This window comes from Limanda limanda, chromosome 1 (assembly GCF_963576545.1).
Source record: "Limanda limanda chromosome 1, fLimLim1.1, whole genome shotgun sequence".
NCBI classification, from domain to species: Eukaryota; Metazoa; Chordata; class Actinopteri; order Pleuronectiformes; family Pleuronectidae; genus Limanda; species Limanda limanda.
This window is the reverse complement of record NC_083636.1, coordinates 35626980-35644351: the sequence shown is the minus strand read 5'-3', so window position 1 is coordinate 35644351 and position 17372 is coordinate 35626980. Positions and strand designations below refer to the sequence as shown.

General features: G+C 39.7%; 2 protein-coding genes across 2 annotated transcripts in view; one reads left to right on the top strand and one right to left on the bottom strand.

The window, feature by feature from the left end:
* rai14 (retinoic acid induced 14) overlaps nt 1-4912 on the bottom strand; it is a 32362-nt gene extending 27450 nt beyond the window's left edge. Inside the window, exons 1-2 of the mRNA XM_061072056.1 lie at nt 4644-4912; nt 3029-3110 (exon numbers count right to left, since the gene is read on the bottom strand). Coding sequence (XP_060928039.1) covers nt 3029-3064 — 36 coding nt within the window. The 5' untranslated portion in view covers nt 3065-3110; nt 4644-4912. The remainder of the gene's footprint in view (nt 1-3028; nt 3111-4643) is intronic.
* A 2493-nt stretch (nt 4913-7405) lies between these two features.
* Nucleotides 7406-16427, top strand: scarb2c (scavenger receptor class B, member 2c). Its single transcript, XM_061067834.1, has 12 exons — nt 7406-7642; nt 9025-9182; nt 9825-9969; nt 10086-10283; nt 10389-10480; nt 11249-11368; nt 12372-12550; nt 12648-12766; nt 14105-14178; nt 14602-14653; nt 14825-14977; nt 15321-16427. Exons 1-12 carry the CDS (start codon nt 7520-7522, stop codon nt 15357-15359), a joined length of 1452 nt encoding a protein of 483 aa, XP_060923817.1. The 5' UTR covers nt 7406-7519; the 3' UTR covers nt 15360-16427.
* Nucleotides 16428-17372: the final 945 nt, after the last annotated feature.

The window sequence follows — 17372 nt, the reverse complement described above, 5'->3', positions numbered from 1 at the left end:
ACGACTGCATTAAATTGAAGACGTCTTGTACAGAAACTGTTACACAATGTCTGCTGTTGATCATGAATTATTTCTCAGGTTTGAAAAATTCATGAAGTACAAAATACAGTTAAAAAATTAATGTATGTGTATCTGTGATGTTGAACAGGTGAAGTGTTTGCGTGGTGTGAATCATGAAGCTGAGATTAAAGGTTTTACGGAATTACGGCATATCAGAGCAGTTAAAGCATTAGACACATATACATGGACACGAATATTCCAGTGTTAAAGACAATAGTCTGAGTAAGACTGCCATGTAAACAGTATATTTCCTTTACACAAATAAGGTCGTACACGGAATGAGAAACAATAACATGTTTACTTCTGAATTGCATCATAACATCATATTGGAAGAGGCAATAACCAACTCCTTGATGATGCGTGCCCTGGTAAATAGGTAGTAGGACGTAATGTTGACATGAGTCGTAAACAGATTATGCTCTGTAACGTGTAAACAGGAATATGGATGAGATGAGTCTAATAGCAACTCATGTAAACAACATAATCAGAGTCTTATCCAGAGTAAGGTCAATAGTCAGACTATTTGTGCATGTAAATATAGTCCTTATTGGCTGCATTCTACATAGTTGGATCCAGGGCTTTGGTATTGGTGGTTCACTGGGATGGATTTACTGGAACCTTTAAATAAAAGAGTGTGTCTTTTTTTTTTATTATTCTTAAACTATGTTGTGGTCTCTAGCTGTAATTTGAAAAATATACAGTGAGGGTTTTATTATTGTGCCTTATCAGTCAGCTCTACATTTAGTATCATATTACAGTAAAAACACATCCTATTCTGTTCTCTGTCTCATTTTTCACTCGTCTATTTTATTTAAGCCTCTTGCTGCAGAGGTGTTTGACTTAAGACCCCCGCTCCCTTCTGCTTTCAGCATTTGAAGCACTTAGCAAATATTCAACACTAAAACATATAGTCCATTACACATTATCTGACAATGTCATGACTTCATTAAAAACTATTTACAAGGGTATTAAGTTTCTTTTATTTTGTTAAAGAAAAGACTGAAGGGCTGTTTTTTTGGGGGGGGGAAACATTCCTTGGTAATCTGTCACTGACACACTCGGTCTAAAATAGAACTTAAGAGATATTTTCTTTCTATTACGGTTGTTCGGGGTTTCTATAAAAAGCAATGGAATGACTCTTGGCTCAACAGATAAACATTCTGGCTTTTTTTTTGCCATGCTTGATCCTGAACATTATTTTAATCATTAGGTATGCAGAATAATAGTGCCGAGGTTTTAGCCAGGCTTCCTCTGCAAACATGGCTGTGCGACTACTTTATCTGTAACATAGTTCTTTAGACACATGCAGCAGGAGAGAAACACACTGTTAATTATAGGACATAATCAATGCAAACGCAGCATGACATACATACAGAGAGGTTGCACTATTGATTTGGAAGATGGACTTTTTGCATGAACCTTGATGTACAGGGAATTTATTACAATTCAAAGATAAAGTGAAAAATGATGAGCGATTCCAAGCCGCCCAACTGTGACAATCTATGTGGGTGTGAACTCTGCAAAGGCATGCGTGACTGCAAATGGCTTCAGTCGTGTTTCTAAGCAACATTCACATCCACCGCTCCTCTCTTTCTTCTCTCAGAACTGCCCACAGCCGGGCTGCTTTAGCGCAGATGAGCATTTCACTCAGGGAGCATCAATCTCAAACTTCTTTTGCTGTGACGATGCAGCTTTTGACTTGAAAGTAAAAAGGTAAAACAGCCCTCAAACCGTTTTTGCTCAGTGAGGAGGAATGATTTTGACCTTTGCGGCCCAATCCTGGACTCAACATTTTCCAGAACAATGGAAGCTTTTGTGTTATGCTACATAGCTGACTGAACTTGCAATCATTTACTAATATCAGGACATAGGCGCATGCAAAATTGCAGTTTCGGTTTTCTGCTCCTTATGAAAGAGTTTGAGTGCAGAAGTCTTGCTCTCTATAATAATCCATGCTCTGTTTATGCCTGGCAGTGAAGTATGTTGAGGCTATAATTGAGTAAAAGCATGTATTCCACTTAATTATTCCTCTGTGGGACAGGCTCTCTCTCTCTTTCTCTCTCTCTCTCTCTCTCTCTCTCTCTAGTCCCAGCATGATATTTAACTGGCGCTCGCCATCCTGCCCCGCCACACACTCTTAATTTCGCGGAAACTGGCGACATTAAACGAGTGTCTTCTTTACTTTGCTCTCTTCGCTCCATTTCCTCCCTGAAGTCTTGTGACACTCCCTCAATCCCCTGAAACGTATCCCATTCATCCGGCAAACCTCCAGACTTTTCCTGTCTGGCATTAAACTCTGTGTCATTATGATCACCGTGACAACAGATGAGTCAGACTCTACGGAGACGCCTCACTTCCTGTGAGTGAAGGGTATCTTAGGCTGTGACCGAGTGATTGACTGAACCAACATTGAGGAACTCTTCCCTAAAGACTGAGTCATAATCGACTGGGTCCCATCCTCATCCGGGACAGTGCAGAGTCAGAGTGCAAATGTATATTTGTGGTCTTTGTAGGATTGATTAAAAAAAAAACTTTCAGAGTGACTCAACATGAGAGGTGTGCGGTTTCTGTGTTGTCTGTATGTATGAAAGTCTGTGTCATATCGCTATCACCACAAATCGTGGGTTTTCAACCTTGCGATCCCGTTTTTCAGCTCATGACAGCCAACAAGTTGTCAAATTGAGCATGGGCATGATTTTAATATATAGTAGCTCTGAATGGATTAGACACTATCGTTAAACTTCATTTATTTTACTTTCCCGAACTGTTTTTCTTTTCTTAAACAAACATCAACAAGCCACCGGGCGCTGCTGATCCCACGGTGGAGAAGCTGGATCATAAATCATCTGCCACTGCTCATGCCATACATACACAGACACTGACTCAGCCAATGTAGACATGCACACGCACAGGAGACGCGTGTGCACACACTTTACATACAGCCATGAACACATGTTACAGTACTTACATCAGTTTTCCTAAACTTGGCTTTAAGGCTCTTCATGTTCAGTCCGGTCCATGCAGTCACTCACTCTATCACACAGTCAAGGCTGTGAAGAAAACAGAAATCCAGATGTTTAAACTCGGGCCCCAGCGATGTTTACTCCATGTTCACATGAGTTTCAGAGTTTCTGAAGAGACCAAACTACCTGATTCTGCACCGTGTGGGGACACTGCACACGAGTTACAGTCGATATCAGTAAATGTGCAGAGCGGCAGCAGGAAGTTAAAGTGACCATGGTCTGGTTTTTCTGATAAAAACTTAAATATGCTGCTCATCATAACACTCTAAACTCAAGCTGTAGGAATAATGGGGAACTTCGTTAAAGGTAATAATAGATACTTTTTAGGAATGCACTAAAAACACATGCATTTCTAATTTAAACCTGTTTCTGGAAATGGTCTCCAGCTTTGGATGGTTTCCTACAGGGATGTTTCAAATCACCAGCGGACCCTTGGGGATGTCTGGTGACTGTATGTTTACACTGTAAGAGCCTTTTAAAACTTTCTAGTTTCATCATTTCTGGTCCTCGGCGAAAGTTCCAGCCACAATTAACCTTCTTAATTCCTTATTGGTCCTATACCTGTCTGCTTGTATTTCATCTATAAGTATAACATTTAGACTTATTCCCCTGAGGGCTGGTAGTTTGGTCCTAAAGGGAAAATACTTTTCAAATGTTTGTATTCAGAAAAGGTTTGCAAACAGTGAGTTAGAATGAGAATTGAGTTTGAGATTTTTTTTTAAGGTAATATCAATAACTATTGCAATATAATATTCATCAATAGCAATATAACAAAAGTCCAATATGGATGTAATGCTTAAGCAATAACACAAAACTGATGTATATCACATTTGGGTTTTGCTGTTTATCAAGTGTTTGTCATTCTCTTCTCATAAATACGTTTATTTAAAAGAAAATTTTAAATAAAAAACAAAAATGCAATAATGATAATGATCGGTTATTAATTATCAATAACACTGAGGACACTCTTACCTCCTGTGGCAACACATGACTTACATGTCCTAGCACATTATTCAAATGAAATAGCAGCAGTTCATAAGTGACCCGGCCTTAGCATGCAAGTTCAGAACCATAAACAAGAAGAGGTAGAACATCTCTATACATATCAGAAGTTAACGGTAATAATACAAAATGCAAATGTAGCGGAAAGAAAGAGAACCAGTGAAGTGAGTGAGGCACTGGTAACACTGGTTCCCCAGCAGCAAACAGCCACTGGTTACCTGCATGTTCCCATCAGCTCCTCAGACAGTGAAAGTCGTGCGTGTACATATAAAGTATGAAAGTGAATAAACCAGAGAGAAGGCTGCAGCTCGTCCGGCTCAGAAACTATGAAATGCGCGCGACCTGCATCGTTGTACACAAAACACTTGAATATCAGAGTGAACCCTTTGAAACAGCGCCGCGGGAGCGCGCACCAGCGACTTGTTCAATGTGCCGCTTGTGAAGCTTCGAGGAAAATAAAACGTGAAATCAATGCACGGAGCAGGACGAGGGACAGAGGACGGGTCATCTTACCCGGGTTAGAGCAGCGGGACAGCGGGATATACGAGCAGGACTCACCTCCGCCTTCTGAGCTGCCGAACCGGGAGAAACAGCGACTCGCTGGGGAGAGCTACGCCGAGCAGGAGGTGCACAGAGCGGGGGAGCAGACACAGGGAGCCCGGTCCGGAGCGACACGCTGACCCGGCTCGACTCAGCTCGGCTCAGCTCGGCTCGCTCACATTCAAAAGTTGAGCTGTTCCTGGACTGACTCTCTCTCTCTCCCTCTGTCTAAATCTCTCTCTCTCTCTACCTCTCCTTCTCTCTCCCTCCCTCTAAAACTCCCTCTCTCTCTCTCTCTCTCCCTCCCTTCCTCTAACTCTCTCCCTCCCTCTAACTCTCTCTTTCTCTCTAACTCTCTCCCTCCCTCTAAAGCTCTCTCGCTCTCTCTCTCTCTCCCCCTCCCTCTAACTCTCTATCTCTCCCTCCCTCTAACTCTCTCTCTATCATTCTCTGACTATATCCCTCTAAAACTCTGTCTCCCCCCCCTTTATCACTTCCTCTAACTCTCCCTCTAAAACTCTCTCTCCTCTCTTCTCCCTCTTTCTCCCTTCCTCTAACTCTCCCTCTAAAACTCTCTCTCCTCTCTTCTCTCTCTCTTTCTCTCTCTCTCGCTCCCTCTCTCTCCCTTCCTCTAACTCTCCCTCTAAAAACTCTCTCTCCCTCCCTCTCTCTCTCTCTCTCTCAGGGGCCGTTGCCCAGGTTCAGGAAAGTGACGTCACTCCCCCAGAGCTCTTGTGACCTCCAGTGTTCCTCCATTCATGTTCTGGTTAAAGGGACATTTCCCTCAAACCCACACAGCCAGGACAGGGATCAAGTGTAGAAACCCTTTAAAAGGTTTTATTAACTCACCACAATGTGCCTGTTTGGATAAGGAACCCTCATCTATTCCACTCTATCGAAAACTAATATATCGTATAAATGTTTATGCAACAAACTTTCATCTTAAAGTTAGTAGTTCCTACATCATTGGTCGAATGATGGGACAAAGGGAACGGACCTGTGTGAGTATTTGTAGTTCTTGCCACTTCTGGTTGGTTTTCTGGAGTCAAGTATAGTTTTGTGTCACTAGTTGTTGTTTTGGGTTTATTTGCAGTTGTTTTGAGGTATTCTAGTTTAGGGGTTTTGGGGTCTATGTGGTTGTCCTTGATTTGATCCATTTCTTCAGATCCTACATTTCCCATAATGCATCTCAGACTTGACCGAGCTCCTCCAGATCCACAGGAGACATTAATTAGCAGTTTCTACAGCCTGTCTTGTCTCACCAGGAACACGATACTGGACTTGGTGTTTGTCAGTGTTTGTCTTCTGTTAAGTTGTGAAACTCTGCCAGTCAGACGAGTCTTGTGTATTTTATGGGCTTATGTCTCATCAGTGATGCAATGAAACTTATTAATGCAGGTAAGAACGTGTCTGAGCTGTGATGTTGTAACACTGATGCTATTTGGGAAGCTGAGATAATCAACCCAGGCTCCCTCCCTGTTTGTGAGTCAGAAAACACAAACTTTTCATTCACAGTAAATAGTAAGTTGCCCAGGTTTAAGTCTATTTAGTGTATATAATTAATTTACAGCTTACAAACAGTAACATGGCAGATATCATAATATTTGTTAGTATTGATGAGTATGTAAACTATGTCTCTCAAATGAGTTCTGTGTAACCAGCCGGATAAAAGGGAAATATACACAAATATCACTGGTTAGTCATCTTAAGTGAGGTGTGTCCACTTTTATGTGGAATTATGACTCAAGTACAATGATTCCAGTTTATAAAGCAGGGAGGGGGTGGCATTATCTCCTCAATGTGGAGCCAGTGACATCTGGTGGAGAATACATGTCATTAAACTTTAAGATCATGGTGGGCATATTTACAATGACGTCAAGCAGATAGAAAATGATACAAACTGGGAGATTAAAGAGGAAGAATCAGTTTAAACGAATAAATAGATTTAATAATTACGAAACATCAAATTAACTTCTCTATATACTACATCATGGTGTTGATGAATTATCAATGTATGTAATAGATAATACAATGTTTTAAAAGTAAATCCACAGTTTTCAAATTTTAATAGAATAGAAACATAGGCTATTTGCATATTTTTTTACATATTTCAATTTTTAATCTATATATTTACGCTCAGTTATGTTGAAACCTATATAGAATGCAGTCACTGCACAAATACATTTCATGAGCGACACTGTCATTCAATTAGCTTGGTTTCTGTGTTATAAACATTTACTAAAGGTGATAGTTCTTTATTTTCTCGTAGGTTCCTGTCTAGAAACTTTTGGGTCACATTTGCAACCAATTGTTTTAAATGTTCAATTTATTGCATTAACTATTGAATTAAAGCCTGCTGTTCATCTCATGTAAACAAAAAATATATTATATGTATATCAACAGTTGTTAGCCTTTATGTGAAATAAAATAATCCAGAAAGGGGTCGACTGAGGTCTTATTACTGAGGCTACTGCCATGTGATCGAAAACAAAGATTCTTTATATGCAAGATAGATGTCCCCCTGCATGTTGTCCGGAACAAGCAGCTAATGTAGAAAATGACCATGTTGTCTTACTACAGCTGTGTGTTAGAGCACTGTAACATGTCAACATCATATAACTTACATGTTGTATTTAAAAAACATCCTATGACGTGTGATCAAGATTTACTTCGTGCTTCAGAGAGCAGGCGGTCGAGGAAACCGGAAGTGGATTAGGGGGAGTGTTTCGTCCCGGAAGTCTGTCTTCGCTTCGTCGAGCAAGTTCCTGGGATGAAAACAAACACAACACACTCACACTCACACACACTCAGACAGACACACACACACAGAGGAAGCTCTCACAGAAAGCTGTGTGTGTGTGTTTGTGTGTCACTGATCTTCCTGCTGTGTCATCATGCTCCTGAAATCATGTTGCATCTACAGCACCGGAGTCTTTTCTATGTTGTTTCTAATCGCTGGAATCGCTTTGGTCCTTTCTAACGTGTTCCCACTGTTTGTGCAGTCGATGGTGAAAAAGGTGAGTGTCGCAGTTTTCAGCCTCAGATTCAAACAACAGGCGTCATCACAGTAAACAAGTGTTGTTGTTTTTGTGATGATCATGTTGATAATGTTGTCTTATATATTAGTATTTATCAAACAACAGAGACACCGGCTCAGTTTCATTTCCTTGACTGAGTTTCACTATTAGGAAAAATGTGGTCGAGCAGCTTCTGAATGTTTTACCTTTGACTCAGATACAAATGAACTCATTGAGCTTAACATGTGCGAGCCGCTGTATCTGTACAGTCCGAAACAACATGGAGGAGGATTCATTATGCTTCTTTACTCTAACTTCTAATATTTGATCAGCAAAATCCACCTGGGCCCATTTATTTATTTATCTAAGAGGGAGAGTCCTCATTAATCAACTGAGACGATTCTGTAAAATCAGCCAGAGTTAGTTGTGCAAGCTGATTTTTATTTGCTGTCTATAACCAGTTGTACAAGCTAAACTGAAATAATATTAAATGATTTATCATATTTATAAATGGATAATTAATGTGCTTTATACCCACCATCAATACACTCAATGAAATATGAAGCTATAGATACACAAGTTACCTACATCACATACGATTGAGTAATTACACATGACACTGGTTTGGTTTATTTTAAGCCAGATAATGTTTATACCATGAATGGGTCTCGAAACCAATGCCTGTAAAACATCCCGATTCCAATCCTATGAGGTCATCTTTTCCTGCCCTAGATGATTCATGTTCATAGCTTTAAAAATATCGGAGTCATTAATTTTGAGGTATAACTGTTGTTCCCAGCGTCTGCAAACTTTATAGGATTGAAGACAAACATGTTTTCTGTAATTCAAAGTCATTTAAAAGCCTTTTCTAACCAACATTTTTGCCCCCGTCTTTTACGAAAGGCGTGGTATCATATTGTTGCCATAAAATGTTTATTTTGCCACTAATTCCAATCTCACTTAGGAAATGTGAGGTTTCTCTTTCCAAATCTCCGGCTTTACACAAAACCTGCGCTGCAGTACAACCTTTTAATGGTCCAGTTATAACAAGAACATGTTTGTCTTTCAACCTACAAAGTTCACTAGCTAAATAAATACTGCTCAAGATATCAAGGCCCAAACCATTGACTTTACCAAACATGGTAATGTTTGGTAACAGAGCAAAATAGAGTCAAACATATCAAGGACTTTCACTAGTCTTAGTTTTGTCAGCCACCTCTTCTATAGATAAAGTCAGAACAAAGCTGATACAGTGCTGCAGTGACACCCGTCATCATATGACAAATGTGTCATATGATGTGAGGACACCTTAGTCAGCACAATATAGTCTGTCTGTTCTGTTTTCACAATAAAAATAACCCACTGACCTTTGTCCCCCATAGAAAGTAGTTTTGGAGAATGGAACAGAAACGCTTGAGGCCTGGGAGAATCCACCAGCACCGATCTACATGCAGTTTTACTTCTTTAATGTGACCAATCCCCTGGAGGTGCTGGATGGGGACCGACCTGCTGTGGTGGAGATTGGACCGTATACATACAGGTGAAGGTGGAAGAGGAACAAAGCTTCAGTTTTTGTTCTCTATTCGTCTACTCAATGAAAGAGAAGTGCAGACGTTACAGTAGGAATAAAGACACTCGGCCCCAGAGGAGGGAAAACTAAAACGATTGCACTCAAGATGTTGCATCCCAACACGAGTGAGCAGAGGAAGCTAAATTGTCACATCAGTAAAAAAAAGTGTTGATGTCACTATTGCTCAACAATTGTTTAGGCAGTGAGGAAAATAACTAAAAGGAATCCTCTGCTCCAATGCATTTCACCTGTAGTTAAACAAGATATTCGATATCATTTTCAAACACAACATTTTTATTTTTCACAAAATGGAAAACCCCAGTTTTTTGTTAATATTCGAATACCACAAGATTTTCTCACAAGATCTTGTTAAAATTTTTCACTGGTTAAATATTTGTAAAATCCACAGACAGATTGATTTAGGACAAACTAGAATGGCACTCAGTAGAACGCATTCCTCCGCCAATGCCCAACACGTGTTCTCCCCTCACGAAAACATATTTAAATTCACTAGATCCCAATTTTTATTTGGATCTGAACCTTGAGCTTGTTGTTTTTGCAAACTCATAATACTTAAAATCATCCAGTTGACTGTTCGGTTTTCCCACACAGGGAGTATCGACCTATGGAGCAAGTCAACTTCCTGGACAACGACACCAAAGTAGCAGCAGTCAACACTAAAACCTACATATTCCAGCCGAACATGTCCCGAGGTCCAGAGACTGAGCTCATCCGGACAGTCAACATCCCTGCCATGGTGAGCTGCAGAAACCAGTGTTTAACTAGATAATATGTTAGTACATCACAGCATAATATAGTTGTATTTAGTCATATTTTTCTAACTATACTCTTCTTCTTCCTCCCTCGTTGTAGACGGTGATGGAGATGGTCAAGGACAACTCTTTTGATAGAATTATGGTCTCCGCCTACATGAAGTCTATTGGTGAAGAACTGTTCACCACCCGCACAGTGGGGGAGCTGCTGTGGGGATATGAGGACCCCCTGCTCAAAGCCCTCCACCTTGTAAATCCGAAACTGGTTGTTGATGCTGTTTTCGGACTGTTCTATAAGGTTTCAGGACATTACTGTATACTAAAAAAGAAACAATAACAATAATAATTGTTTTAAACAATGAGAACAGCTTTTCACTCTTGGCCTTATTCATTTTCTTTCTAGAGCAATGCCTCCAACGATGGTGATTATGTTTTTTTCACTGGACGGCAAAACTACAAGGACTTTTCTAGAGTGGACACGTGGAACGGGAACAGGTAATCACTCAATCCACTCTCCTCCAGAAGAAAAATGATAGTTATCTACCACTCTATACAAACAATAGGATTCATTGATTACATGGAATTTAACCGTGTGGTCAGCACCTGATTGTATCAAACGTGAATGTGATCAAGGTTCGTGTGACTGGTTGATGAGATAAAGAAAGCACAAGGTGAGGGTCCTGTTAGTTCTTCAGTGCCTTTGATACATCACAGTCGATAAAATGGTTATTTACGTTCATCAAGTCTTTCACAGTCTCTGCTCAGAGGGTTTTTAATCTAAAGAATTCACAGCAGAGTGAATCGTCTTTCTCTACCCTCGCAGATCTTTCTTTCATCTCAGTCTTTCCGCGTTTCAGATTCTTTCGTTGTCTCCGTCAGTCAAGTTTAATGATCGATGCCACTCTCGTCCTTAATCTGTCATTTAAAAACAGACCTACAGGTGGCTAGTGAAGCTCAGCACAAAGATCGAAATATTGAACGATTCCTTTAACATACAAAGGACGACTGTTCAGCAAAAGCAGCAGCAGCAGCTTTGGTTAAGCTTCCCATCGCGTAATATCAACCTGACACAGTTTTAAGACCTATTTACCACATTGGTGAGCAGCCATTCAATCAAACTGCCAAACAAAAAGTGATGAACTGTTTGAGTGCTGGGGCCGACTTAATTCCTGCAACAACCAGGTTTTTCAATGCACAATATATAAATTACACACTAATGCAATAAGATAACTTACATCAGAGTTTTATTGTGCACGTCTACAGCTCGTTGAACTGGTGGACGTCTGATGAGTGCAACATGATCAATGGAACCAACGGAGCGTTTTTCCACCCAGTCATCACCAAGACCGAGACTCTCTACATGTTCACCTCCGACCTGTGCAGGTGGGTGATGCAATGTGGATTCCTGACTCAGCTGAACATCTCTGAAATGATATCTGGGTTCTTGTTGGGTCACATATTAATGACTATTTTCCACTGCACATGCCTGTGATCGGCGAAAACAAGCTCCAAGCACATGTCTCAGAGACAGTGGGACACAAACTCAGTGCAGCCCTCATTACGATTTCTTGGACAAGTGCAGACAGAAAACTGCACTTAAGAAGATGGACACTTTACACAACTGCCTCACAACCACGATGCTCGGAGACTAAGTGCTGTGTGTTCACCAGTGTTACTCAGCACTCACCAAATCATATTCATCTGATGAGGATGTTCAGATATCAATGTCATTGTTACGTACAGTAGTAGATGGGCTTCTTGATGGATGCTGAATGTCCCCTAAAGCAGAAGTGAGGCTATTTTACTCTGAAAAAGATTTAGTTTTGGACGTTATGTTAATTCTTAATGTTTGTTTTGTGTCTATTTAGCACCACTCTGCCTTACATGCTCTTTTTCACAGTGGTCAATATGAAGTTGACTTCAGTTAGTTGTGGGGTTTTGCTTCGTCTATTGCTGACCATTGTTTTTCTGGTTTTCCGTATCTACCCAGCTTGAGTTGTACAGCGGCTTCACTCACAATCATTTTAAGACTGTCTGCCTAAGCCGTCCCCCTGTATTATTCAGGTCTGGATATTGGATTGAGGGCACCAGTTTATCCTGGCTGCTCAGAATTAGCCTCTTTAATGAGGTCGCTGTTACGATGATACCTGTTTAGAGCTGCTTAAAGACACTAATATCAGCTCTCTGTCATACGTCAGAACCGAGTGAAGCAGGTGCACGTCAACGAAGGGTTAAAGTTTCTGAGGCAATTGGGATGTAATCAGGATTTCAGTAAATCAGCTCACCCAAATCAGTAGAAATCTACACACACTTTCGTTGCACTTTCAGCTTCATGGAATGTATTTGTGCCTGCAAATATTAACCAGCATCTCACTCTGTTCCCCAGGTCTCTTTACACCTTGTATGAGGGGGATGTGACCGTGAAGGGGATCAACGGGTATCGCTTCGTTCCCCCCAGCGAGGTTTTTGCCAACATGACCGTGAACCCAGCAAACGCCGGCTTCTGTGTCCCGGCTGGAAAGTGCCTGGGCTCTGGGCTGCTGAATGTCAGTGTGTGCAAACAAGGTACATGAAAAATACAAAATAGAACAAGGCAAATATGGTCCAGGGTTTTGGGGTTTGCCAGTACTGTTGTTTATCTGAATTTGTTTTCTTTGTTTAGGAGCTCCAATCATTATGTCTTCACCTCACTTCTACCAGGCAGATGAGCAAATTGTAAAGGATGTATTTGGCATGGTGCCTAAGAAGGAGTACCACGAGACGTTCATCGATATCGATCCGGTAGGAAGCTCAACTGAAACGCTTCATTTGTTTATCCTCTGTTTATCGAAGCCTTTGTTTTAGATTTATACTTTCACATTTTAAATATATTTAAACTATTTTACAGTCAAAGGTTTGCAGTGTAGAAAGATGGTTTTAAATCTGTTTTGTGACAGTTACATTCATCTACCACTAGATGGTGAACGCATATGTAAAAACAGGATAAAAATTATATCGGCTGCCATCAGAGATAAGCTTCAACAGCTCTTATCGTGTGTAATAATCACTTAGTTTAGCCTGTGGTAAATCTAAGATACAGAAAATCATAAAAAACATTACAGGAGAGCGACGTCTAGCCAGATGTCTATTCACTGTGGTGGAATAGTTATAATAATTATAAGTTTCTATCCCTGTGAATACATGGCCAGTTGAAAAGCAAATCTTTAAATCCGTAAACTACCTATAAAAATGTAAGAAATGTGTGAGAGAAGTACAATCACATATTCTGTGACGCATCACACACCTGCAAAATATATTTTCACTTTGGTTTTGCAGTATTTTGTGTGGGTGGTGGTATCATGCACCTCTGGTCAGCATCCACAAACATCAAGATATTGACCATTGTGACAAAATGTTTAACAATACAAATTTCTGCTCCTGAATATGACACAACTTTGAATGTGGCATGAAACAGACCATAAAGTCTCAAATGTTTATGCAGTTATAAATAACTTGAGGTCAAAGACTTTAGCAGTAAGTCAGTGCTTGCTTTGTTTTATGACAATATTTTCTGCATTGATCAGTCAAACTAAATTTAAGAAATGGATTGTGTTGCAGGAATTTAAAAGAGGGTGAAATATTTCAGGAGTGGTTTATTCATTATTTTATTTTTTTAACAACACGTGGAACAATTTAGAGAGTCTTTGAACCCAGTAAACAAGCTGCTGTATTGTCTGTTTATGCTCCTTCCAATATTTTAATGATGCAACTATGAGATCACAGCGACCGATCAAAGTTCTTTCAAGCATGTCATAAATCCAGGGTTTATTATATTCATGTGTATTTGCAAATCTATAAACCACCAACACCAGGGCTGTGATTTTCACACCACCTACAATAAAGATGTAAAGATGCACCTTCCTGTTACAACATTGAATATATGTTTGAAAATTCATTTGCACCTTAATAACCTTGTACACAACACTGAGTGTCTCTGTATATAATGTTGAAATTGAATTACTGAATGATGAGGAATGACTATTAATCCACCAGTCTGAGGTTAGTTCTGCACACTTATCACCACTGTTGAGTTCCCATTAAACCTTTTTGTTCCTGACAAGGTCCCATTCTGTTTTGCAGCTGACAGGAATCATTCTGCAGGCGGCCAAGCGGCTCCAGATCAACGTGTTTGTCGAGAAACTTCCCGCCTTCAGGTAATCACCTCATGGGTTTCATCACCATCCTCTTAGCAATTTAAACGAGCTTCTTTTTTTAATAGAAACCATCAACACTTTAACTCAAAATGAAGCTGTAATGGCTCGATGACAACCTGCCTGTGGGGATGTTTGCCAGTAAGATAAGTGTAAATGAATTATGCCACCATCATCAGTGTGAATGGACTTTTGGACAGTGGAGACTTGTTATGCATCTGCCCGGAATCTGAAGGATCAAGCGGCAGATATCGTCAAATATCATGTAGAACAATGTAATGTTCACTATGATGTAATGGATAGAGCCACCATTTGTTTTCTGAATATCACTTTAATGGCATTTTTAATTTTTTACTTAGAATTACCCATAGGAACATCGTCAATGAATATTGGAGGTAAACATTTGGAATTCTTTTATTTTTTCAGTCAAACAGGAAACGTGAGGAAAGTGGTCTTTCCTGTGGTTTACCTAAATGAGGTAGGTGCACAATCAAACACACACACACACATCAATTCCTTATTAGAGTTTAATTACTCTCTTTTTTCAATCCATGTTTGTGTCTTTTAATATTTAAATGTTTGCTTCATCCACTCTGGATCTAATGTCCATGAGACTGATGGTGTTTTTTGATGTCTGTTCTCCTCTCAGAGCGTCGTCCTTGACGATGCGTCAGTCTTGAAGTTGCGGGCTATTGCCGTGGAGCAGAATGTGGTGGTGAACATTCCATTCATGCTGGTTGGTCTTGGCATCATTCTGGGTGGAATCTTCATGTTCTTGATGTGTCGACTCAAGGACCCTGAGGTGAGTGTTTGACATGAGCAACTTGAAAGAAGTGAAAAATTTCCTTAAATATTCCATTTAAATGTATATAAAAAAGAGCAATATTTGAGCAGTAGTGGCAGATCTGGATCCTCCAGTTTTGGAGTCCGAGATACCTGCAGGATGATGACACAGGGAAAAGCACAAACTGTGGGAGAGAGAAAATGAAATTGAATCCCCGTCAGATATAAATACCTAGAGAGGGAATAACCTTAAGTGCTGCAACACTATCGGGTTGATGTGGACAAAACAAGCAGAGAACAGAAATGAAAGAATCTGGTTTTGATCGGCGTTAACCGTCTTTTGTCTGTTTTGTTTTTTTCAGAGCACTCCTGCTGAGCGACAGCCGCTCCTCTCATCATAGCAGCAAACTGCAAGTGAAAAGACGACCGCTGCCATGTTCTCAATATAATTCAACATTTCAACAGTTCAGTGGCTCTAAGGGTTTTAACAATTAACCCCCAAGTAACAGTTTCATAGTTTCCATTGTAAACCAGAATTCCTGCATTATTCTGCATAAGTCTTTTGTGTTGTTTGTTGCTCGGTTGGAACTAATGTTTTAATTAGTGATGATGTTTAAATCCCTTTTTTATATATTAGGTTCTTTAATTGAGTGTTTTTGTTTTTATTTATAAGTATGGGATTTTAAACAGATTAAATCCTCAGGCAAATTCTAAATTAGATCCAGTGTCATGTTGATATCGAAGGAGTTTGATGTCTGGAGAAAGTTCAATTGGATGTTTTTTGTTGAGACGCGTCTGCAGCTCTACCGTGAACCAGATGAAAACACAGTAATCAACATGTAAATACTCCGACAGCCAAATAGTATTACTTCAACATTAGCGTTAAATAAAGGCTCCGTTTGTCTCTTCTCATAAATGAATATACTTGTAGTTTCACCCACTAATTCCAACATGTTGGCATGAATGTGGAATTTTCATTCTACCGATATTATGTTAAAGTCAGTGTATAAACCGCTTCCTGCTAGAGACGCTACTGATAAACGTTTGCCAAATAACATTTAATAATGTTTTTTTCAAAACCACTAGGCATGGTCTATGGTTTGTGTGGTTAATTTCTGCACTTTCTAGACAATTTTATCACATTGTTGTGACTTCATTTAAAGGTTTCAGGGGGAAAAGGCTTAGTTTTTATTTGGCTATTATATATATAGAGTATAATGGATTTTCTATCCAGCACTATAAAGAATGTCCTTATAATGTATTGTTTTTAACCATTGTTCAACACACACCTCTGTCAAGCTTGTCTCATGTTGTGACGTTTGTCTTGTACGTTATAGATCATGTTTACACTTCTGCTTCTACATATTTAACTCAGTATGTAATAACAAGTTACTCCTAACAGGTCACATATCTATCACTTTACACAATGTCTCGTCACTACTTCAATAAACTGTGTGTGATTCATTAAATCTACGCGGGTGTGTTTCCTATTTCCCACACGGGCGTTGATTCAGAAGTGACACGACTTGATAAGGTGTCGTATCGTCAGCTCTTTACTCTTGGTCTGCAGCTCTATGATGAGTCTGCAAATATCGGAAATTTGTGTTGAAACAATTATACTTGCAATTATTACACACACACACATACAAACACCTATTCATTCCAACAGACGAATCATCTAATAAAAAGTACTTTGAAAGACTCGTTTCCACTGCATGCCAGGCTAAGCTAATTGCCTCATGGCTGTGAACGTATCCATCCTCTCGTCTAACTCGCGGCAAGAAAGTAAAAAATCATGTTTCCAAACACTTGGCCCTATTTTACCTGTATATAAAAAATAGACTGAGCCAGACAGAAGCTTATATTGAAAAAATGACTTTTTCGAGTTAATCTCTGGATAAACCAGGGTCATGTTTGCTTGTCGGGTTTCCCTCCGCCAGGCAGGTTATGTTTTCATATACATTTGTTTGTATTTTTAGCTCAATCACTCCAGTCCTTTTTCTTTCTTTAGTTTTTTGACAATGTCGCCAATTTCTCTGGGAGTTATTCATGGATCTTGATCAACAAAAGCAGACATAGTAAGGGAGCTGATATGCATGTGTGTGTAATCTGGTGCAGCTTGATTTAATTTAAGGGGAATGTTGGGCCATGTTGGAAAAATTCTCTTTACTGAATGTTTGGCTTTTTCTCAGCAGGATATACATCAAAACTACTGAACCAATTTCCATATGCAAGGTCGGGGTCATGACCCGAGGAAGAACTCTTGGTGTAGATCTGGATCAGAAGGTCGATCCAAGACTTCTTTTACACTTTCTTTACCATTGTGGGATAAGGTTAATTAATGGATCTTGGTGGAGGGATATTCACTCTCTGAGTGCACATCTACGTAACTCAACAAATTCATTCACTTTCAT

Coding starts and splice junctions, on each gene's coding strand:
- scarb2c (XM_061067834.1), top strand. CDS start 7,520: ATGCTCCTGAAATCATGTTGCATCTACAGCACCGGAGTCTTTTCTATG. Junction 10,284..10,388: donor TTTTCGGACTGTTCTATAAG/GTTTCAGGACAT, acceptor TTTTCTTTCTAG/AGCAATGCCTCCAACGATGG. Junction 10,481..11,248: donor GACACGTGGAACGGGAACAG/GTAATCACTCAA, acceptor GCACGTCTACAG/CTCGTTGAACTGGTGGACGT.